This window comes from Belonocnema kinseyi, chromosome 7 (genome assembly GCF_010883055.1).
Source record: "Belonocnema kinseyi isolate 2016_QV_RU_SX_M_011 chromosome 7, B_treatae_v1, whole genome shotgun sequence".
Classification (NCBI taxonomy): domain Eukaryota; kingdom Metazoa; phylum Arthropoda; class Insecta; order Hymenoptera; family Cynipidae; genus Belonocnema; species Belonocnema kinseyi.
The window spans coordinates 73,155,570-73,180,341 of NC_046663.1; the positions used below are offsets into that span (position 1 = coordinate 73,155,570).

General features: G+C 28.2%; 1 protein-coding gene across 5 annotated transcripts in view; it reads left to right on the forward strand.

The window, feature by feature from the left end:
• Positions 1 to 3,126: 3,126 nt before the first annotated feature.
• Positions 3,127 to 24,772, forward strand: part of LOC117176151 (transcription initiation factor TFIID subunit 1) — a 45,512-nt gene continuing 23,866 nt past the window's right edge. For 3 of the 5 annotated variants that reach the window (XR_004467585.1, XR_004467586.1, XM_033366234.1), the window contains exons 1-4: positions 3,127 to 3,763; positions 6,239 to 6,648; positions 10,127 to 10,375; positions 22,553 to 22,839. Coding sequence is in view for 3 of the 5 variants with exons in the window: in XM_033366234.1 (XP_033222125.1) it covers positions 3,400 to 3,763; positions 6,239 to 6,648; positions 10,127 to 10,375; positions 22,553 to 22,839 (1,310 nt within the window). In the remaining 2 variants the exon portion in view is untranslated. Of the gene's footprint in view, positions 3,764 to 6,238; positions 6,649 to 9,448; positions 9,553 to 10,126; positions 10,376 to 22,167; positions 22,339 to 22,552; positions 22,840 to 24,772 lie in introns of those variants that run through there. The other 2 variants (XM_033366235.1, XM_033366236.1) reach the window with 2 other exon arrangements.

Genomic DNA, 24,772 nt, shown 5'->3' on the forward strand with positions numbered 1-24,772 from the left:
ATAGTTCTCTATTTCACAAATATAACTTTTAACGAATTAATAACGTAAATAAAATTTAAAAAACTAATTTACAACAATCAAAACCACCCGATATTCAAACAAACTAGTTGAGATTATATTAATTTACTTGAATTATAATCGGATCTTATGCAATTCAACCATGATCAGAGTTTCAACCCGCGAGTCAACTCACATATCTCTCGTTTTATATACAAACACAATATTTAGATTGTTTTGCAAAAGTTATTAGTCCAGATCTGAATCCAGGTGCTACGACCACGCACGCAATTGGAGGTATATGAAATCCTACTCGCCACTTCCCACAACACCAGAAGACGATCGAGTCGGCAAAATCATTTTACTTCGCAATAATCTGAAAAGGCAAGAAGCGACACACTGTTCGAGAATCACTTATTTGAATTGTGAATACTTTGCAGTAGAGTAAGAACTATGAGTTTGGAGTGCACGGGTCGAAACCGAAACTAAATAATTAATACCACTTTAAGTAATGTAGCACGTTGATGTTAGGCTTAGAAAAAGGTCACGATTGCTCGACGCGAAAGTCGAAACAGAACCAGGGAGAGAAAGCTGGATGCCAATCAGCCAACTGAACGAGCCACCACAACACCACAACCGCTTGACACCCACGGTCGCAAGGTCTCGAGCGACAGACACTACGAAAAGTGACCGCGCGGAACAAGAGCGTCAGGGACAAGCTCACAAATAATCACGCAGCTTATTAGGAATAGTTGAATTTGCAACTAATAAAGATCAATAGGAGGGTCCATAAAGCCATTTTCAACCCCATTCAAATTTGGACGATTCAATTGATTCCAATATAAATGAAATCTCCATTTTCTGATGGTGTAGTTCATTTATTTTCTTTTCAATCCAAAAATCCTGGAAATCATCGTTAATACTGAAAGCTTCCTCTAATATTCTATGTTTTGATGTAATGTCCATGATGTAATGTTATAATATCTTTGGTAATGTCACATGTTCGGTCGGCAATCTGCGCGGCGCTCTCGCGTGATGCGCCAGAGTTGCCGAAGTTACAGCCGAATCCGAGTGAATAGTGTGACTACGCGGCACTGGACTAGGGGTGGGGAGACCAGACCGCGGATATGCTTCGATGCGAAAATCAATGAGAATTGATTTAAGTAAATTATAAACGATGTTCTCATTTTTTGTTAATGTGCATTCTACCTCATGACTCCCCCAGCCTGGTCCAAGCAGGCAGAAAGTTTTTTGATCGGAAAACATCAAAAACCTGCTTTATTTCACAGATTTCACATTTCTTTACTTTTTTAAGTACTATGGTTAACTTGAACTAAATAGCTTTTCGCTGATTTTTTGTGTAATTTATTTTGCCATTGCTTCAAAACAGCGCGTAACTCAAACAAGGATCATTCCCTTTCCGATAATAAATCCATCATCTGATATTCATTCATGCACCCAGTGGGCACAAAATTTGGTGACGTCTTTACGACATCCTATGTCCAAGTCGTTTCGGTGTCTTTGCGATATCGTAAAGACATCGTAAAATCAAACGACTTATTTACGATATCGTAAAGACACCTTAACGACATGGACATAGGATGTGTAAAGTTGTCGTAACGATGTCGTAAAGACGTCGCCAAATTTTGTGCCCACTGGGCAGTAAAACCTAGAGTGAGTGCCGGGTGTGGGGCTGATCTTGGACCTAATTCCCCAGACAGAGATCCACTCCGAATGTAAACAGTCAAGTGCGAATAAGCACCGCGCATCCCCCCACAGCTTGTCTCATTGGCGGATCCAGAGGGGGGCGATCGGGGCGATCGCCCCCCCCCCTGAGCTCTAAGTTTTTATACTTATAACTTGAAATATTTTTTTTTTTGTTTTTTTCGACTTATACGACCCGATCGCCCCCTCCGAGACCAAGGCCTGGATCCGCCGCTGGCTTGTCTCAACCATCCGCACTGGGCCACATCAATTACCGGTAGAACAAACTCTGGGGGTTCTATCTCTCGGGTTCACTGTAATTTTATTTTTGATATTCTTCAATATAGTAATTTCTGTATGGACATTTACTAATTCCAGAGAATTTCCCGCGTAATTCAAATATTGTATGAGTAAACAGAAAAGGGGGAAAGTGTAACTTTTTCCATACAGAGAAAAAAGGGAACTTTGAAAAATTGGAAATACAGAGTATCCTCTGTCTTTCCAACACTGCAAACTTAAGTCATATATCTGCCTTAAGTTTACATTTGTGAAAGGTTTTTTTGAGCTCGAAAACGTTAAATTTTGAATGTATCTAGTTTTAAATTCGAAGAGTCTACACGTACTAAAAAAACCCGAATATTCGTACAAAAGTTTCAGTGAAATTAAAAGGTGTAATGTTCACACAAAGAAAAGTGCAAAATTACACGAAAAAACTGAAGTATTCTACAATTTTCCCTAAATGTCATAAATTTCCACCGATCTTTACGCTAATATTACCATGATTCTTGATGTACACTTTCCACAAAGATCACAAGTATTTTTAGGTCCTGTGATTGTGTGGAAAAATTACACGTTTATTGTCAATTTCATTCAGCTATGGGGAAAATCCTTAAGATATCAGTGTAAGATTACAATAAACATTTAATTTTCCCATATAAATCATACGAAAAACTTACAAAACGGAATGTATATTTCATTCACATTTTTTACAGTGTTTACTGAACTTGTACCGAAATTTCGGTATACGTAGCTATATCCTGAAAGTTTTTGCATTTAACAAATTTTCAATTGGGATAATACAGTATTTGAGGTTACAATTGAAAATTTGTTTAGTTTGAAATGTTTGAACTGTTCTATTTTATAAGCACTCAATTCTGCAATTCGGGCTTGTATATAAGAACGATTAATTTTTCCTATTTTTTCTAAATATTCGGAATAAAAACATTCATAATTCATACAATTATTATAAATTTTTCAATAAAATTTTGAATGGTCTGGAAAAGAAAACTTTCAGAACTCCCGCGAGTCAGCGATCCTTATGGACACAATTGGCAGCTTCGTCCAAAAAATTAAAGAGCGCATGTCTATATATAATGCTTTTTATTAGTGACGTGTCACGTGACTGGCAAAAGCAAATGGCAACAAATGGACGGAACAATATCGCGTTCGTTTGCGTTCGTTGATCTCCTTTAATAAAAACACTAAATAAACATTGTTTAATTAACGAAATTATAAGAAAGTTAATATAATATGAAAATGTAACCAATAACTTAATACCTCAAGTAAAAACAATGAATTTATTATTATGTTGAGAAGTTCTAAAAGGATTAAAGGCTTCTAACCTCTCTTTTTGATACGCGTATTTATATAGAATTTTTGTGTATTCTGTGAGAAAGTTTATAAAAAAAAAACAGCAAAATGGATTCGGACGAAGATGATAAGGACTTTGATTCCGCAATTAACATGACTGGTTTCATGTTCGGCAACATTGATAAGAATGGTGAATTGGAAGATGATATTCTTGATTCTGAAGCAAAACAACATCTCGCTTCGCTCAGTCAGTTTGGTTTAAGTTCTCTTTTACAAGAAATGATGAAAAGTGAGACTGAAAATGAAAAGGCCAATGAAGAGGAAAATAATAGTAATGGAAAGGAGAAAGAGAATGAAAAAAATGATAAAGATCAAAATGATAAGGATGACGATTACCTTGAAAAGTCACCGAGTGCCCTTGATTTTTCAGATATTAATGAATTAGCCGAAGATAATTGTGAAGAAAATACAAGTATGTTATTTACACTCATTATATTAAATATTATTTATATCCTCTTATTTTATTTACATCCTTTAGCCCCCCCCCCTTAGAAAATAAATCAAACTAAAAATAAAGTCAGATAACTGATTATTTTGTTTCTGTTAGGGATATAGATATCAAAAACTTTGAAATCAGTTTTATTTGGTAAAATCCAAATTAGTAGGAGGCTCTGTAATAATCACAGTTTTCATTTTAATTTAGAGTTTAAACACCTACCGAAAAAATCCGGCTATTCGTAACGAAATTTCGGTACAATTAACCTCTTTTCCAGTTATTTGTGCTGAAAAAAATCGGATATTTACACCGATATTTCCGGACATGCAGCCACGGCCATTAATTTAATTAAAAAATTCCAGATATGTATATTTAAAATGAAATCACCCACCTTTAAAGTGCCTTGCCGCAAATTAGCCAGCTTAAAAAAAAAGAATTCTTTGTCAAGATTGTAGATGAATTTTTAATTCATCCAAATAATATATATCCAAGTCATAAATTAATTGATAATGATATTGAAAGAACTATATGTCTTGGAGAATTAAAAATATAAGGAAATAAGCTAATAAAATTATTTAATATAATAAAAATAAATAAAGATTGAAATATCAATAAATTATGAAAATTAAAATTTTTATTTCTTTAATAATAAATTCTGATAAATAATTTAATAAATTGAATTTTCTATGTTGGAAAATACGAAGTTTCATAAACCAAACCTTCATTAATAAATATTTTTCAGTTGAACATTTTTTGAGTTATTAAGATTAAGCAGGGTGTCTACTAACCGGCAAATTGCCAGGAATTAAAGTAAACCCGAGATAACCCGACAATACATTGCGCGAACATGAGTTTTAGTGGCTGTTTTCTTTTTGTTTGTCTATTAATAAAGATAACGAATTTTCTGAACCGCCAATTCTTTCAAACAAAATTTCCAAACAGGATCCAAAGAGAAAATTTCAATCGTAAAAGTATTTTTAATAATGGGAAATAATTTTGTTCGTAAAATTTTGCTACCGCATTATAATTTGTAAACTTGTTCAAACTTTTAAAGAGAGAAGAAAAATTAAATTATTGACAAAAACTTCGGATATGATAAACAAAAATACTGTTTGCGACAATAAAGTTTCTGGGAAAGTTTAAAATGAGTTTTGAATGATTTTTTTAAAAATTAATCTTAAAAGAATATTAAACAAAAAAACTTTTCAAAATATGTTTAAAAGTTTTAGAACTTTTGAAAAGATTAGAAAATAATTTAAATTTTAAGAGTTCAAAAATTTCGAATAGAAATGATGTTTTTCAAAAGAAAAAATCACTTTTGTTAGAAGAAACCTTAATAATTAACATTATCAATTAATGAATTATTATTAATTAACATTAATAATGAAACATTAACGTATTCAGTACTATATTTCTTTGATTCGATTAATTTTTTTCTCAGTGTAAGTCTGGCTTAAGTAAATAAAATTTTACATCATAGATTTTAAATTTTTCTCAAGTTCGTCATGTAGCTAAATGTTAGATTTGTCTTGCCCTTGAAATATAAAAATAAAATGCCGATATACAAATAAAATGATTTAATACATTTATGTGACAAACAAGTCCAAAAAAGTGGTAAATGAATTCTTATAAAAAAATTAAATCAAATTCAACTAGTCGAAATTACTTTTATGTTTATGAATAGTTCATCCAGAAATACTTAAAAAATGTATTTTTTTAATATTTAAAAAATATTTAAAGTGCGATGCCGGACTTTATGTGAAATCTTCTTAAATAGTTGAAAATCTGAAAAGATTTCAAAATTTAGAAGCGTTTTAAGAATTTTGAAAGATTTCAACAGAATAAAAAATTTTCTCAAGATTCATGGGAAAATTTCAAATGATATTTTATTGTTAAAAATGCATGCTAAGAGAAAATTAAAAATAATTTGAAAACATTGAAAATAATTTCCTAAAACTTCTGATAAGAATATGAAAGTTTTCAAAGAAAAATTGATAAATTTTGTAAGATTGAAATTTGCTAGAGAAAATTCGATTAAGCTTAAGTTTAAGAGATATTTAAAAGTTTTTAATAGATTTAAACCTCAGCGAATTTGAAATTAACTGAGTTACAAACGCATATAATTATAATTAAACTCCCACAATAAAAGATTAAAAATATATTTTTTTTATAATCACGCATCAATAAGTAATCATTAATTGTATTAATAGGTAATACCAAAGATATTAAAATTTATACTTGAGAACTATTTACCAAGTAGAATACCGAAAATAATTAATCAAAGGTATGTTTTTCAACTGGAAAATAACCGGAAATTTGGAAATAGATAAATTTTTTAGCTTTAAAGTTCAATTTTTTAAATTTCATTTACCCTGAAAAAATGTTTGATTGAAGAAGCCTTGAAAAAATTGTGTATTATTTTGAACTAACTATAAGGAACATTTCCTTTAGGTGAGATGTACACGGTTAAGAAAACAGAAAAGGAAGGAACAGATTACGATGCAGATGATGAGGAGGTTGTAAATAAATCAGACACTCAGTTAATGCCTCCACCGCCATTGCCTGAAGAAAAAGAACCCTTAACTCCTGAAGAAGCAGAAGCTGCCAGGCAAAGAAAACTAGAAACGCCTCTAGCATCAATGCTACCTTCGAAATACGAAAATATAAACGTAACACAATTGTTTCCGGATTTTCGAGCAAATAAAGTTTTGAGATTTTCAAGACTATTTGGTCCTGGGAAACCAAGCAGCCGTCCACAAATTTGGAGAGGAGTGAAAAAACGTCGAAAAAAGAAACGCCATAATGAAGTTAAAGATTCTGATTCCGGTTCTGATCAGGAGACGAGGAAAGTTAAGTTTAAGGTATTGTTTGTTCTTATTGCCTATTTAAATTCTTATTTTGTTTAAATAATGCAATTTTAATAATTTTATTTTAGAATGAAAAATTAATAAAATTGCCGTAATATTCTATGCATAAAATATAGCGGTATGGTATATTCCATTTAAAACAAGTTTAATTATTAAGTTTCTTAAAATTACGTAGTTTAAATGTCACTTTTGATTGTAGTCAATCAATCAATAGTGAATTTTAAACAGAATACATTAGTTTCTGAATTTAAAACTACACGGAGAGAAATTTCGGGAGATTAAAAGACAGCAGTGCTCCTCGATTTTATCACGCTTTGGGTCGAGAACGAAGATCTCGGAACCCTTGCTTTTAAAGCATAGATCTTGAAGTTTCAGGATTTAGGCAAGGTCCCTTTGTGCTCAGGTCTCGAATTCTATGCCTTTAGATCACAGAGTCCGAGACTTTAAATTGCGTGAAAATGGTAGCCCTCAAATCACGTGCTACCGTGAATGAATGTCTTGAAATTTCTCTCCGTTTAGTATTTTAAAAAATTTTTTAAAGAATATATTGCCCGAGCCAATTTTAGGATTCCCGTTCTTTAAATTTCTCACTTAATTTTTTTTTTAGTGTTTTTACCTTAATAATTTTAATAAAAAGTATTCCTTTTAAATAAATGAATGAATATATGAAAATTAAGCACTCAGATAACGATTTGATTGAAGCAATAAAAATTTTTCGGTTTTTGTAACCAACTCTTTTGAGAAATAGGCAGAAGTTCACTGCATTTTCTTTCTCATTATGATTAATTAAGAAATATATTTAATTTCTCATAGAGGATGCATCAATGAGTTTTTGCAATTATTTTAATTTATTTGCATTTTTTAAATTTTTCCTTGCACTAGTCAAAACTGTAAATTTTTAAAAAATGTGCATAATTAATTTGAAATTCAAATTGCATATATCGGTATCCAATAAAACTTTGAATTTTTTAAACGCTACCCCTAAAATTTCTTCCTTTTGGGGAAAAAATACTGCCATAAATTTTATTATATTAAAAAAAATGGTTTAGAGGTTTCGCCAGGCTGTTTAAGGTCTCAATATGAATGTTCTTAGTCACAAATTTAAAAAATACCACTTAAATGCTAAAAAGTTCTTTCGCCTCTACAAACAAAATTTTGAAGTTACTATGAAGCATAGGATACGAAAATGTGTAATTTCATTACAATTAATGCTCTGAAATGGGCTTTAAAAATTTTTTCCTAGGATTCCTAGAATAAATAAATTTAAAAAATTTATGCAGAATTACATAAACAAATTGCGAGATTCGAAATACACAGTTTTTATAGTTCAAAAATTTGTATAGTACTTTGACATGTTTGACATTCTACGTTTTTATAGGTTTTGATAAGTTTCGCGTACCGCTTTCATTAAATTTTTAATTGATGAAAATATGACTTAATATAAATAATAATAGGAGTTGTGTATTGGACAGCGGGATAAAATTATATAAATTGAATGTAAAAAAATGATAATAGAATTGAAATAACACTCGCCAAAAAGCTTGAAAATTGGACTCTTTTGAAATGTATTCATTGCCGAAAATATTCTCTTTATTTTTTAGAAGAAATTCTGTGAATATTATTCCAGGAATACAAATATTTAGAGGTCATTTCAGACCATGAATTGTAATCAAATTAAGAATTTTTGTATTCTAAGCCCGATAAAGCTTTAAATTTCTTTTTTTTTCATTAAATTTTGAGTCTTAAGTACATTAAGAACCTTAGAGTATTTTAAAAAATCGAAAACAAAGAAAATTAATTTGTAGATCTATGACAGCCCAACGAAACCTTCAGTTTTTTTAAATATAAGAAAATTTATAGGACCGAATCGATCAGGGACAAAATATGTTGTTTTAGAGGATATCAAGCGATGCTTATTTTTTAAATTTGAGAACAAAAATGTCTACGAAGTTATTCGTGTTTGAATTTTGTGCTTGATTTAAAAAAAAAACCTTTGTTCCGAAAGTATAAAAATCGATTTTCTCAAAAAAGCCACACTTATATTTTTTCCCATTTTTTGTTGTTGAGTTTGGAATTTTATAAGGATGACATCTCGTGAGTTTTATAGGTACTGAATAACTTTTGTGGCCAGGATAATTTTTATCATAAAACCCAACTTCAATTTTTCTCGCAAAAACAACAGATACAAAAAACTGTCAAAATAAAAGTTTGCATGTCTAAAAAAGTTATATGAAAAAATCTTCCTCTTTTGTGATTTCTTCCATAGTTTACGAGAAAAATTCAAAAATTATTTTCTCAGTTCTTTTTTTTTCTTATGTTTGCTCATGAATAGTTTAAGAGTTAACTTATTATTTTGTCACAATAAAAAAAATTATTTTAATTGACGTCAGATGTCTTACCTCAATTTCTGAAAAGAATTTTTTTAATTTAAATTTTGTACAAAGGATATTTTATATATTAGCAATTTTATAAATGTATCAAATTTTGAATTGTTTCTTTTCCTGTTTCAGAAATTTAATAATCTGAATAGGTTGGTTCAGAATCAACCACAAATATTTTTTCATGTATCCAAAATTTAAAAACAAAATAGATTTTCTGGAAACCCCCACGTTTTAAATTTTACCTCTAATTTGTGTACTTATATAAAGAAGATATCCTATCTGCTTTATGCAGGCTCATCCATTTTTGAGATCGGGAGAATTTTTTTTCCTTAAAAATATAATTTTTGAATTTCTCTCGTAAACTATGCAAGATTTTGCATAAGAGTTAGATAATTTTTCGTATCTGTCGAAGTTTGTAAGAAAAATTAAAAATTTCGATTTTATGAGAAAAAAAATTCTCCTGGTCAAAAAAGATATTTAGCGTACATGAAACTCATAAAATGTCTTCCTTATGAAGGTAAAAATTCAATAAAAAATTGGCAAATAATAGAAGTGTGGATTTTTGATAAAAACTACTTTTAATATTTTCAAAAAAACTGACGCCATTTTAATCAAAATCTGAAATAAAACGATGATCTCAATCAAGTCAAAACTTATAGAGGTTTATGAAAAAAAATTTTTTTTAAAACAAAGCTTAAAATTTAAAGACGCATAACTTTGTAGACGATTGTTTTTTGCAGTTAGGGAAAATACGTATCGCCTAATTTTCTCTGGGAAAACAACATATGTCGTGCCCGAGATTTTCTGCAATTTCAAGCGTAGAAACTGCCTGATTTTAAATGGATGCGGTCATAGCAGAATTTGTTTACCAAAAGAAATATATTGGGAGAGGAGCGTTTGCAAAATTCAAATTTTGATTGGCTCTGTTCACCCTTTTGCATATAGAGCCTCATTTTTTTCGACATCCATTGAACATGACCGAAAAAATTAAACTTAATACATCATACTAATTAATTTAAAAATTTTACTGTCGATTTTTATTATAATTTACTTTAGTGCCAATTTTGTTTGAATGGAATTATTTTTTTCAGGGTTGGCTAATGCAATATGGACAAGAACCAAATCCAGAAGAATGTCGGTCTGATGACGAGGAAAAATTGTTGAAGCCACTTGAAGATACAGAGCAAACGGGAAAAACTGGTGATTTTGGAGAAAATGGAGACATGGGACCAAAAGTTGCAGATTGGCGTTTTGGACCAGCTCAAATCTGGTATGACATTCTGGGAGTTCCCGAAACTGGGGATGGTTTCAATTATGGATTTAAAGTCGTGGAAGAGAAGGTAAGATGAGAGAATTCCTTAGTTTTTATTTTTATTTTTATCTCGATACATTTTGCAGGAATTTTCGATACCATGAAGTTAATTTTTTTTTCGTATTTCATTTAAAAAATAAAAATTTAAATACGACAAAAACGTTATATTTTTTTTAACTTTTTGAGATATCGTCTTACTCGGCTTAATAAATTAGGATTCAGGTTCGAGCACAGGTGAAAAATCTAATTTTTTACTATCATTCAACAATAGTGTTCCTTGATTAAAGAGAGTAAAATATGATTCTATAGAATCTTATACAAAATAAACTATTGGTAAAGTACAGTGAATTTTGAATTGAAATTTAAAAATCCAATCGAAATTTTAATTAGAAAAACGCTTTTCCTATACACATATATTATACATAGAGTATAGTGACAAGGAACCCTTACAAGGTGTCTGCCTCCAATTTTCTTGAAATTTCAATATGTTGTAGGGTACGAAGAAGTAAGAAATAAGCAATTTTTTTTATCGGCGGAAAAGCGATTCTAAGGGGTGAAACTGACCCTCGAAGTTCACCCTAAAAATCGAATTTTTTTCATATCTCAACAAAAAATTTGAATATTGATATCATTTCAACGGCAAAATATTATCAAAAATAATTGTCAAAGAATGAGAATTTGATGCCGAATATTTTGCCGTTGAAATGATATAAATATTCAAATTTTTTGTCGAGATATAAAAAAAATTCGATTTTTGAGGGTGAACTTCGAGGGTCGATTTCACCCCTTAGAATCGTTTTTCCGCCGATAAAAAAAAATTGCTTATTACTTACTTTTTCGTACCCTACAACATATTGAAATTTCAAGAAAATTGGAGGCGGACACCTTGTAAGGGTTCCTTGTGAGTATATTTTTCCCACACAAAATATTTTCGAAACAAAATATATCTTACACAAAACTATTATGTCCAATATGTTTCATACGCAAAATTTATTCTAAACAAAATTATAAAAACCGTCGATCATATATTTTCTACAGAAAGTAGATCATGGATGGAATGAAATAATTTTTTTTATTTAAATATTTTTCCTGCTCTATGGAAAAAATTCTGTGTGAAGATATTTAACACAGAATTATTCTACAAAAAACATCAGGTGTAAAACTTTTCCAACGCAAAATAAATTTATTAACAAATTATTCACCCGGAGAATATAAAAGAAGACTTCACACTAAAAGTAAAGCCTTTTAATTTGAATTTAATGATGAATCTTTTTAATGCTTGTTTCGCATAAAATTATTCATGATAAAATAGATTACTTTTCAATCTTAAATAAAAGATTGTAAATAGAGACACTAAATTCATGATTTGTTCCCATGTGCAGTGCTCAGAATTAATCACAAAAATAAAGTCTACTATTATATTTTTGGTTCAGAATTCATCTCTTTTGGTTCAAAAATCTACAATTTCGCTAAGAATTTAATTATTTTGTTGAAAATTGAACTATTTTGTTTAAAAGACAACTTTTTGGTGGAAAATTCATCTATTGGTTGAATATTGAGCAACTTTGATAAAAATGTATTTTATTTTTTGGAGATGTAACTATTATGTTGAAAATTAATCTTTTTTTTGTGTTAATTTTTTTTTTTTCAACTGAAAATTCGCCTATTTTATTTTTGTCTGAAAATCGATAATGTATATTTAAAAAACGAACTGTTACATTTTTCGTTGAGAATTCATTTTTTTAGTTGAAAAGTCAACAAGATGGTTGAAACTTGTACTAATTTTCTAAAAATTAATTTTATTGATTGAAAATCAACTTTTTTGTTGAAAATTATTTTTTTTTTTCAATCTAAAATTCAACTATTTGGTTCAAAAGTTATTTTTTGGGTAGAAATTTATATTATTTTTAAAGAAGATTCAATTGTTTGGTTGAAAATTCAACTCATTGGTAGGAAATTCGCCTTTTTGGTTTGAAGTTCACCAGTTTGTTTGAAATTTGTCTGTTATTTTTTAATTTAACTATTTTTTATTCAAAATTAGAATCTTTTGTTTTTGAAATGTTAAATATAACATTTTTTTGTTGAGAATTCATCTATTTTTATTACAAATTCAACTATTTTGTTAAAAATTAATTTTTTTAACTGCAAGTTTAACGCTTCGTTTTTTGTTTGGACATGTATCTTTATTATTGAATAATTCAGCTATTTGGTTGAGAATGTATCTTTTTTAGTCGAAAATTCAACTTTTGTGTTTGAAAATGCATCTTTGTAGTTTAATTCTGTGCAGGATATATTCTGTTTAGAAAATATTATGTCTAGAAAAAAAAAATCAGTATACCTTGAGTGCAATATATTTGTATGGTAATGGGTGCTGCTCATTTTACCTTTCTTATTATTTTGTTCAATTACAAAAAAAAAACATGAAATCCCACCAAAAACATCTGCGATGCAAAAAGTTTGCCTAGTAGTACTATATGCATTTACTAAATTAATGTTGGCCAAATAATTTAGGAAAAAATATTTATAATAAAATATGTAATGAAACTTTTTTATAAAGTGCTCTAAAGAAATTTGTTAATAAATTTTAAGAAGCCATATTAGACATTACACGCAGGATTGAATGTTAGAAGTAAAATGATTTTAATAAAAAATTGCTGGGTATGGGAGATTTATGGTATAATGTAATCTTATCAAATTATATATTGTCAAGTATGCCTTCCTAAAATTGTTTTAAAAATTTCTATCGTGCTCATTATAAAAAAGTTTCATTATGTATTTTATTATTAATATTTTCCCCCAAATTGCTTAGCTAACTATCTAGCTGGATATTATTATACCAAATCTGAAAGAATTTTAAATTATATTAAGGCAAAATAAAATTTTGTTCTAAATTATAGTGTCTAAGTGTGAAATAAGAATTGATATTTCTAGACAAAATATATTGCTGCTTTCGAAACGATTTGTATAAGTCTTTTAGAAGTCTGCTTTTGATTTCTTTAATGTGCAGAATATAGAATTATGTAGTTGTACCTTTCCGGACCATTCTAAAAGAAGGAACCAAAATGATGTGATGATACCGAAGAACTTCGATTAAAACATCAAAATTAAATAAAATCTTGATATAAGACGCAGCTTTGTATATAAAAATATATTTTGAAACTCCTTTCTAAGATATAGATGGTAGAAATTTCTCGGAAACTTTAGCAAAAGAATATTATTCTTGACTCGAATGAGAAAAAAATAGTAATAATATTACAAAATATCATGGATATTACTCACATTTTTTTATCTCAATTTCTATTCCTGTTGGAGAAATTACACCTTAGCACAAGACAATGATAAAATCAGGAGCCAGATATAATAATAAACATAATATAGCGGAAGTGCATTCGAAAATATAAATTTTTCTTTAAAGTGGATATATGATTTCGGGGGTAGGGTGTAAATGTCAATTATGTTTAAATATTTTAAAAATTGTTTTGATCCACAAAATATATTATATCAAGCTTTAACAATATTCGAAAATATTTATAAAGTAGAAGCATTTTTTTTAGGATCGTATAATATTTTTAAGGTGGTTTTTAATATATTTACAAATATTTTTACGATCTAAAGACTACATCATTACTTTGCAAATACTGAAAAAAATCAAATGAAAAATACTAACATATTTAGGTTCGTAAAATATTTATCTTTTAAACATGTCAATTATGAAACAAAATAATTGTAAGATATAAAATATAAAACCTTAAGGAAAATCTATTAGTTTTCATTTATCGACATAAATTTATTCTAAAATAAATAGCTGTTGACAGAAAAATTTCATTTACATTTTCGGGGCTCCTCCTTCTTTCGAGAAACTGTCCCGATTGTTTGGATTTTTGCTCAAGTTCGCTTGGTAAAATTTGTAAAATATATATCCCGAACCAGTAAATTTCATTTGAGGTTTTGCGAATTGTTGAAAAGAATTATTCTGTACAACAATTATACCCATAAATTTGGGTAAAAAATATATTTTTCTGCAAATTCGATTATATCTAATTCCAATACTACATACTTAAAAATATAATCATTCACACCAGAATAAATTACCTGCCTTCCTAGCTATATCTAAAAAATCTAAAAAAAAGCAATCTCACGAACAAACTCAATCAAGATCACTCCTCGGTTCTCAATTTTACTGCCCAGGTGCGAAAAAACCTAACCTAGAGATTACGTCCCGGAACGAATCCTGCACCTGAACTTGAAGTTACGTTAGGGCATTTTCCAAACACACAATACACATCTAAATCTTGAAATGGTACATCGTCTTTTCAAAGAATTAAAAGACTAGAAATTTTATAGAATTTCAAGTATTCGAAGTTTCAAAATGACAGAGAAATTCAAGATTTATCAAACTCAGGCGCAATTCTACAACCAGGTTGCAACAAACAAACACACAACACATACACTTTATAGAGTTTTCGCCTGTTTAAAAAATAAAATGATGTACGCCGAAATAAAACATCCTAAGTTAAAGTATTTCCTTATATATTTATATAAATATATATTATATATTATATTAGAAACATTTTTTTAAAATGTTTAATTATATATTTAAATAAAATTCACATTCTCACTCAAAGATTATACTCAGATATAAATTCAATTAATGAAAAAATACAGATTTTTAAATATTAATCTACTGCATGCATAAATAATAAATGTAATGATACTAAATCGAATATAAACTTGGTGAATAATTTTCTTTGTGTAAAAAATAGTTGAGATACAGTTTTCCGCGGTTTTTAATTTTATCCTGATTTATAGAATCTTCATAAACATCACAAGTATAAAAATATAAATTTAAAAAAAGAAAAAAGTTTTATATTGTTCACCAAGAAAAGATTAAACCTGAGCGAAGAATATGAAATAGTCGAAATTAATCGCTAATTACGACAAACGCCTTAATTAGCAGTCACTATATTGATTAATATTTTAATTACAACTTTCCTCCGTGTCCGTCCTTGGATCATTCACTTTAAAAGGGACCTACTATTTCGCGGATTCCCTCGTTGAGGCCTCGACAGCTTCCTGAAAATTCAGAAAAAATAAATTTTTATTCATTTAAAAATTGAAACTCCCTAGAAAAAACCTCTGATTTAGTCAAATATAGTAATTTACCTGCTTCCCGGGTTCCCCAATGCCCGAGAATCTTGGAGGTCTTGATAATCCTAAATGGCACTTCTCCTGTCTCGTAAAATGACACTGTCACCTGAAAAATAAAAATAAAAAATTATTAGAATAAATATGAAATAATCCAGCAGCAAAATCAATCCATCTCAATAAGAAATTATAATATTGAGTTTTCTGGAAAGTCCTCTTTAAATTTCTAATTAGCCACAAGGGGTATATGGTATTTTAAACAAAACAGTTGGATTTTTAACCAAAAAAGATTTTCTACCAAACAATATTAATTTTACACCCAAAAAGACGATTTTTTTCGAAGACAGTTGAATTTTCAACAAAAAGGTGTATTTTGTACCAAGGAATGATGAATTCCCAACCAATAAAGATGATTTTTGTACAGTAATCATTAATTGTCAATCCAAAAGAACACATTTTGAACAAAACAGAGTTGCATTCTCAACCAAAAAATATGACTTTATCAATTAGTTAAATTTTCAACCTTCAGAGATACATTTATAACCGAATTTTCGAATTTTCAATAAAAAATACTAAAATTTAAATAAAGCTTTTGAATTTTCCAGCAAAAAAAAACGAATTTTTAGAAGACAATTGAATTTTCAACAAAACAATACATTTTCAACCAGGAAAGATGATTTTTCTACCAAAACGCGAATTTTCAAGCTTTTGAATTAAACGAATAAAACTAATATTTGTTGAATCCTTAACCAAATATATAAGTTCTTAAAAAATAGAGATGAATTTTGAACGCGAATATATGTTTTTTTAACAAAAAAGTTAATTTTCTACCACATAATTAAGTTATCACAAAAATAGTTTATTTGAAACAGAATTTTAAGTTTCAAGCCAATTTGAAAAATTGGCCAATTGGCCAAAAATGATCAATTTTCTATAAAAAATTTAATTTTTACTAAATTATTGAGTTTTCAAGTCAACAAGGTTTGAATAAACTGTTCCAAAAAACCGTTATATAAACAGTTATATAAAACAATTAAATTTGCAACTAAAATCATGAATCTTCAACCAAACAACAATAAAAAAAGAATTAAAAAAAATAGTTTAACTTTAAATCAAATAGTTGAATTCTCAACAAATGACTTAAACATTGAACCCAAAAGATGTTTTTTTAACCTAGAAGATTAATTTTCTAAAAATGGATTAGTTAAATTTTTAACCAAAGAAGATTTTCAAACAAAGCTCACTCTTTTTATTCTTTCTTGTGGAATTTAAATTATTTTGTTGAATTATGAATTTACCTAACGGTATTTTTTCAGCGATCGCACGTTTTTTGTTCTGTTATTTATGTTCTGAGCTAGTTGCAATTTCCTGATTTTTTAAATTGAAACAGTAAGCAACCAAAATTATAGAAAAATATACCGGAATAGAAAACTAAAATCGAGGAAAATATGATTGAGAACAAATTTATAATCCTGGAAAATATGCATGAAGGGAAGCCCCAACATAGTTTCATTGTGAATTAAATCGGTTTAAAATTCCTTTTTATTTCATAGTTGAGAAAAAAACAGTTTAGAACACCTGAGGTAAGTCCATTTAAAATCTTCATTTTATGAATTTATTCAAAAAAAAAGTTTCAATTGTCTATGCCTTTACAAGAATATTTTAAACAATATTAAGTCCTAGATTTGGAAAAAACCCACTGGAACTAATACTGCGTAAATTTCGTTTAATAATAATAGATTCTTTGATTTCCAGAAATAACAAATAATTTTTTGTTTTAAATTAATTAAAACTCCGATTAAACCTGTACTTACTAACTTACAAAATTCTTAAATCTCGATTGAAAATCCAAGCCATTGTTTTGAACTGTCACAATGTCAGAGTACTAACGCTTTCCCGCCCGAAAAAAGCTTTTAGGAAAACATCTACGGTAATTTAATTTGAAGATTCTCACTCACAAATCAAATATTTCAAGATTTTAAACAAAATTAACTCTCAAAATGTGCAAAAACTCACCTTAAATAATACTGCGTAAATTTGATTTAATAGTAATTACTCCATTAATTAGTTAAAGTATAATTGCGAAATTTTTCTACAAGAATATTAAATAATAGAATTTTAAACTTGGCGTCGATAAATTTCTAAGAAAAAATAATACATTCTTCCATTACCAGATACAACAAATAATTTTCTAATCCTAATCTATTCATCAAAGTACGCTTTTTTTAATTAACTGAAACTCTGATTAAATTGATACTAACCTTAAAAAATCATAAAATCTTGTTAGAAATTCCAAGATCAAAAAGTCAACAGTGAAAAATAGCGAAAGTCTGATTTGTCACAAGGTTAAACGGTTTCCCGCCCGAAAAAGCTTAGAATAAAACTTCAAAGGAAACTGAATTTGAGGATTTTCACTAACGAATCAAAAATTTTACGCTTCACGAATTGTCTTAATAAGTCACTGAAGACTTCAATTTCATAGAATCCGAAATTCGGCCAATTTAATGGCAAAAAGACGCGTAACCGAACACCGGCGAAATTACGATAATTTATTTCCGAAATTCAAACGGCGAAAAATGCCACAAATTAACCTTGATTTACAAAAATTATTATATTATTTTAATCATTGACGGTTCCGATACTTGTATCAACTCGAATTTGAATGGAAATCCTCGAAAAATGTTATTTTTTTACCTTAAATCCTAGAGCTTGACGCGACAGACGTGCTTTCATAAAAGGACGTTGTTTACTAGTTCTAACAAGTGATCTGAAGTGAGCTGACCGTCGATTTCAAACTTGAAATATTTCAATTTACGATTATCTCGATTTTTTAAATTGTTTGTTCTCAAGCTTGAAAAATTATAAAAAAAAGTGGCTTATAATTTATTATTTTCAAAAATTAAGGCTTATTTAAACTTTTAAGGCTGAAAAATTAACAAAATTTCGAAAACTGAAAATAAGTTGTTAAACTGTTTAAACTTTCAGTGCACATGGCTAACTTACAAAATAATGGCGGGAAAATTCAAACCTTCGAATAAAAGAAGTTATAAAATTTTCATTTATAATCCAGTGCTTCTTCACTAAAAGTAGGTGTGTCACGAATTTTTTTGAAAGCATTATTTTATTTTTTTCTCAATGTCGATCGATATTTGAAAAACTGGAAATAAAGAATATTGCCAATTTCAAACGCATAATTAAGAATTCAGTTTCAGTTGAAGGTTATTGAACAAGAATGTCACATTTATGTGCATAATAAAAACTGATAAAAATGTAGGATTCATAATTATTTAAAAAAAAAAAACTTACCCCTCGGCTAATTTTGGCTTCTTCAATCAAAATTTGAATCCAAAATACCTTCTTTTCTTACTTTTTGATCCCAAAATATGACAAATTTAACTTCAAAATCGACTATTGGGATGTTTTTCATATTTTCGAAGATGAACATCTCTTGAAGATATAAGAATTGCTAAAAAATCGCTGTTTTGAGATTTAGCATTTGGGTAATATATTAACTTGAAGTTGATGTTCGTTATTCAAAAGCGCTTAAAATTTGAAGTACTCGGTTGATTAAATTTCCCTTACAAAAAATTTCATTAATTTCCAACGTACTAATTAAACTGTTTAATTGATGGGTTCTGAAACTTAAGCTTACAATAAAAGATTGTAAATCAAGAGAATTTTATGAAATTCATATGAATTAAAAATAATTCAAGTAAGCGGACTGAGCATTTTAATATCTAAAAAAATTCCATTGGATTCAGATAAATGTGAGTGAATAGTATTAGTGAATAAGAATTTCATAAAATCCATAAGAATTCAAGTCAAATTTAAAAGTCTTTAAAGTAAATTTAAAGTAGTAACTAAACACAGATCCATTGAATTGATGAATAGTTCGTCCGGAAATACCTTGAAAATGTACTTTTTATATTTTTTAAATATTAAAAAATATTGAAAATACAGTGTTAACTTTAAAGAATTGTATGTAAATGAACAACTTGCGTCATTGACATTGAGTTTACTATAATTATAATTAACTATAATTAATTTTATCTTACTATAATTAGAGGAACTTTTGTAAATCATATACAATTTGCTCAAATAATGTAAGATTTTCTGAAAAATCTATTATAGTGTGAAGTTGTTTCGAATGCAAAATAAAGCTGGTTGTTTTTAAACAATAAATTTTCCAATAACGTAGATAAGGAAGTGGACAAATTAACTGAATACAAAAAATAGAGCTCAGGAAAATAGTTTAAAAAACAAAATTTACTTAAAATTGTTATATTTCGTATCACTACTTTATAATTTATTTGTTAAAATTAAAAATCTAATTGAGTACAATTAGATTTAATAATAATCCCCGGGGGAGTGTATTCTTTCTCAAGAATACATTTCTTTGAGAATGTTGGCGTAAAAAAATGTTTGTATTTTTACTACAGTTTGATTTTTAGGGGGAAAATATACTTTCGGAGAAATAATTTCTAATGAGAACAGAAAATTCTGTACATTTTAAATTAAAAATTAAAATTTTACAAAAAAAATTTTTAATTAAAATTAGGTATACAGAAAGATTTTAAAACATCTGCCCGCTTCACGGGTACATTTTCATAGCCTGCTGCGCGCGGTTCGCTTCGCTCGCTAGTTTGAGAGCGCCTAGGGTGCGCGACTATTCATTTTCGCGCTTCGCGCTCGATATTATATATATCTCGCGCTCCGTGCTCGCATTACCCTCCACATTTGTGCACAGACCACATTGCGAAATTTTCTATATTGTATGTTAAAAACTAGTATATCAAATTCCGATTACAATTTCTTTTTGTGTGTACCTTAGTTTGACACTAATTATTCAGATATTGCAAAGTATTGTTCACATTTTATTTTTCCTGATGCTAATAGGACCCTGTTGTGGTTGTTTAATGCTTTCCCCTTTTTTTTAATCGTCTGTGTGTATATATATAAATTATATTAAATACTGTAATTCAAACCCCTCATAAACTACAATCGTAAAGTAAAGCTGAGCCTTTTTTTTAATTTAACATTAAAGAAGGTTCTCAAAGCTCTTACGGCCTTGACGATTACATTCTCATTGCCATAATCGCGCTTCGCGCTCTACTGTTAGATTTACGGGCTCTAATTTTTAAAAATGTGGGCTTATCGAAAAAATTGGCTAAGATAGTTTTAAAATATATTTGGTATCTAGTGAAAATTTTTGGATCTATGAAAAAAAATAATTTTTTCCATTTTTTTTAACATTTTCAAATTTTTGAAAAGTATATAACTTTTCTCATTTTCATCAAAATTAAAAATTTTATTTGGATAATTTACAAGTCTTTCACCCATCTATAAGAAACTTTGACAAAAATTTCAAAATTTTGAAAATGCACTCAATTTTTTAATTTTGGTTCGAAATATCTGGTTAACGAACTTAGCCTTTATTTTGGGGACCTTCAGAAGTGTATCAAATGCGGACTCTATTGGGAAAATTCTTCAAAATTTAGCGTGGCTACAACATTCAGGTAACCATACATACAGACATACAGACAGACGTATAACAGCCGGACACTGACAAAATTTTATGATTTTCGGATTCTTTGCGCGCCGAAACGTAAAAATCCGTTAAAAACCAGAGATCGAAAATTTGGACCATTACATTACACTAACGTTTTTAATTTTCATCCAAATTAAAAATGTCATTTGGATAATTTGAAAGTATTTTTGTCAAGTATCGAAGACATTTACATTTTCTGAAACTTGCAAAAAATTGTCTAAAATGTTGATAAAGCTCTAATTTTTTTAATTGTGTGCTAATCGAAAAATTCGGCTAGAATAATTTGAAATATATTTGGTATCTGGTAAAAATTTTGAATAAAATTTTTCGATCTATAAAAAAAAATAATTTTTTCTATTTTTTGAAAATTTTCAAATGCTTAAAAGTATATAACTTTTATAATTTTCATAAAAATACAAAATTTTATTTGGATAATTTTCAAGTCTTTTACCCACCTATAAGAAACTTTGACAATAATTTATAAAATTATAAAAAATATATTTCAACATTTTGAAAATGTTCTCAATTTTTTAATTTTGATTCAAAATATCTGATTAACGAACTCAGCCTTTATTTTGGAGACCTTCAGAAGTGTATCAAATGCGGACTCGATTGGACAAATCCTTCAAAATTTAGCGTGGCTACAACATTCAGGTAACCATACATACAGACACAGACAGACACCGATGAAATTTTATGGTTTTCGGATTCTGTGAATACCGAAACGTAAAGATCCGTTAAAAAACAGAGATTGAAAATTTGGACGATTACATTACATTTTCAGGAATAAGAATGTAAAAATGTTATCAAATGTAAGTCTATGAAAAAATATTTAAAATAATTCTTTAACTATACAATCTTGTTTGAAAACGTATTTTTACTACAATGTAAAACTTCTCATAAAATCAACTTTCGCTATAAAATGTTTTCAAAGATTATTTTAAGTATGATTTAACAACAATATTTTTGATAATTTTTTATTTTTACTGCATTATATATATACATTTTAATTTAAAAAACTAAAATGATATGATAAATAACATATAAAAACTTTATATATTTTTACAACAGCGGTATTAACCAAAGAATAGCACATACAAATGTAAATTGCGTCCCTACAAGAATGATGTATTTTTTACAAATTTAATAATATTCATTGATGAGGGCTAACATTGTGTGCCGAAGCGTTTGAATCAACTCAAGTGTTTTCAATATTTAGAAATATTGTTGAAAAATGTGGAGATAAAAAAAGTTATTTCTGGAATGGAAATGTTTGTGACCAATTTCTACACTTTTTGGTAAAATTCTTTAACAAATATAGAATTTTCGCCTAAGTAAATAATTATCAATTTTTAGGTCAAGTAATTTTTTTTTAATTATTTGTTTTTTTTAAATTCTATTAAAATCGCGTGATTTGTATTGATTAATAATTTTCCAAGAAATGTTTTATTATTAAGCTCAATTTCAAACCCAGTTTCAAAATAATCCCTTTTTCTTTCTATATAATTTCAGCAAGAACCCCAAGAAAATGAAAATGCGGAAGGAGAATTTGCGGATGATGCCTTTTTGATGGTTTCGCAATTACGCTGGGAAGATGACGTCGTATGGAACGGCGATGAAATAAAGCACAAGGTGATGCACAAACTAAACAGCAAAAGCAACGCAGCTGGTTGGGTTCCTTCCAGTGGAAACAGAACTGCTCAAGCCTTCAGCCAACCTGGAAAAGGAGCTCCAGTTCCTGTAGCTCCTAATGTCAGACTTGCTACACAAAATATAGTTCCAACCCAAAAAAATAAACTGTAAGTTACCTTTAAAGACTAACACAGGGTGTCTACCCTATCTGGAAAACCTGGCATTGCCAGGGAATTTTCTCGAGATTATGCTTAATTTTTGTTAAAATTACAGCATAACATTGAATGATAAGGATTGTTTATTTTTAAAAGTAGCTTTATCAGGGTGGCCAACCACTCGGGAGAATCGGGAGAAACTTACACCGAGAGAAAACCGGGATAAAGCCGAGAGAGAAATATCACACCGGGAGATATCCTCTAGTTCATAATTCGCGCGTTTCCCAAGTTTTTAAAATTTCCAACTACAAAGAATATAATTTTTAAATTGTTTAGAATAATTTTACTTTGAAGCTCCTAAATATTTCTCAATATATTTAAAATTCTGCAATTTTTAACAGTGAAAATGACATCCATTCGTTTTGAATTTCACCTGATACTACATAATGTAATACTTATCAATAATATATTTATCGTTTTTAAAATTCCTATAATTTAAATTTTTAATTATGGATTTGAATAAGAGATTCTAAAAAGATATAATCTTCAAAGTCTTGAAACAAAAGTTTTTAATTAAATTAATGTTTAAATTAATTTTGGCAGGTTTAGAATTTTAAATATAACAATATTGTAGTTTCAAATTCAAATATTCAAAATGTCAGGACAATTCCACTATTAAATATTTCAAAATTTCATATCAAAAGACATAATAGTCACTTTGGAATTTAATAATTTTATATGTAAATATGAAGCAATTTCGAATTAAAAAGCTTTAAATTGTACAAGTTCAAAAATTGGAATCAAATAAATAATTTCAAATTGAAAAATATTTAATTGAAAAATTTTAAGAATGAACAATAATTTTAAAGTATAAGTAACAATTCCAAAATTATTAATTTTTAAACCATTACATTTCTTTTTAGATTTAAAACAAGTTTACATTCGTTTAAGTTTCAACTTTCCGGAGTAGAAATTTTTCATTTTTGATATTTCTCGTTTAAAAATACTTCAAATTATAATTGATGGAGTTTAACTCCTTTTTCTAATTAAAGTGTTTAAAATCGTGCTATATATTTTTTTTTCGTTGAAGATGCTTTCAATTAAAAATTAGTAATTATAGAAAAAAATTTGAAACATAATATATAAAAATTGGTTTAATAATTGAGTTGTAAATTTTTTAAATGATTCAAATTCAATATATTTCTTGAGGAAGGTTTGCTTATGCTAATCGACTTCCGCAGTTGATCATAGATGTGAAAAAAATGGGTTTGGCGAAAAGAGTGTATTTTTCTTGAAACCTGGATAAATTACCGAGAGAACCGGGAGAAAGCCGAGAGATATAATTTTTTTCAATGGTGGCCGCCACCCTTTTTATGTTACTGTATTTAACTATTCTATTTTTGGTTGAGTTTGATTGTTTTTAAATGAAAATTCAAGTATGCGGTTGCAAACTCATGTATTTTGTTGAAAAGTCATTCTTTTTGGTAGAAAATTAATCTCCTTGGATGTAAATTCATCCTTTTGCTTTAAAATTGAACAGTTTTTTTTGCAATTTTTTCTATCTTTTGACTGGAAAATCTTTTATGGTTAAAACTTCATCCTTCTTGGAATTTAATTTCAATTACTTGGTTGGAAGTTAGTACAAAAATAATTTTTTGTTTCAAAATTCATTATTGTAATTGAAAATTCATCTCTGTGGTTGAAAAATGAGCTATTTTGTTGAAAATTCGTTTTTTCTTTGGCTGAAAATTAATTTTTTGTACTGAGGACATTTTTTATTGAAAATTAGATTTTTTAACTTGACCTTTTAACTATATATTTAATTTTTGATTGAAGAAATATATTTTTCAATTATTCTGGTTAAAGAATTATAGTTTTTGTGGAAAATTAATCTTTTGGGTTCAAATTCAACTATTTCAGTTGAAGATTCATTATTTTACTTATT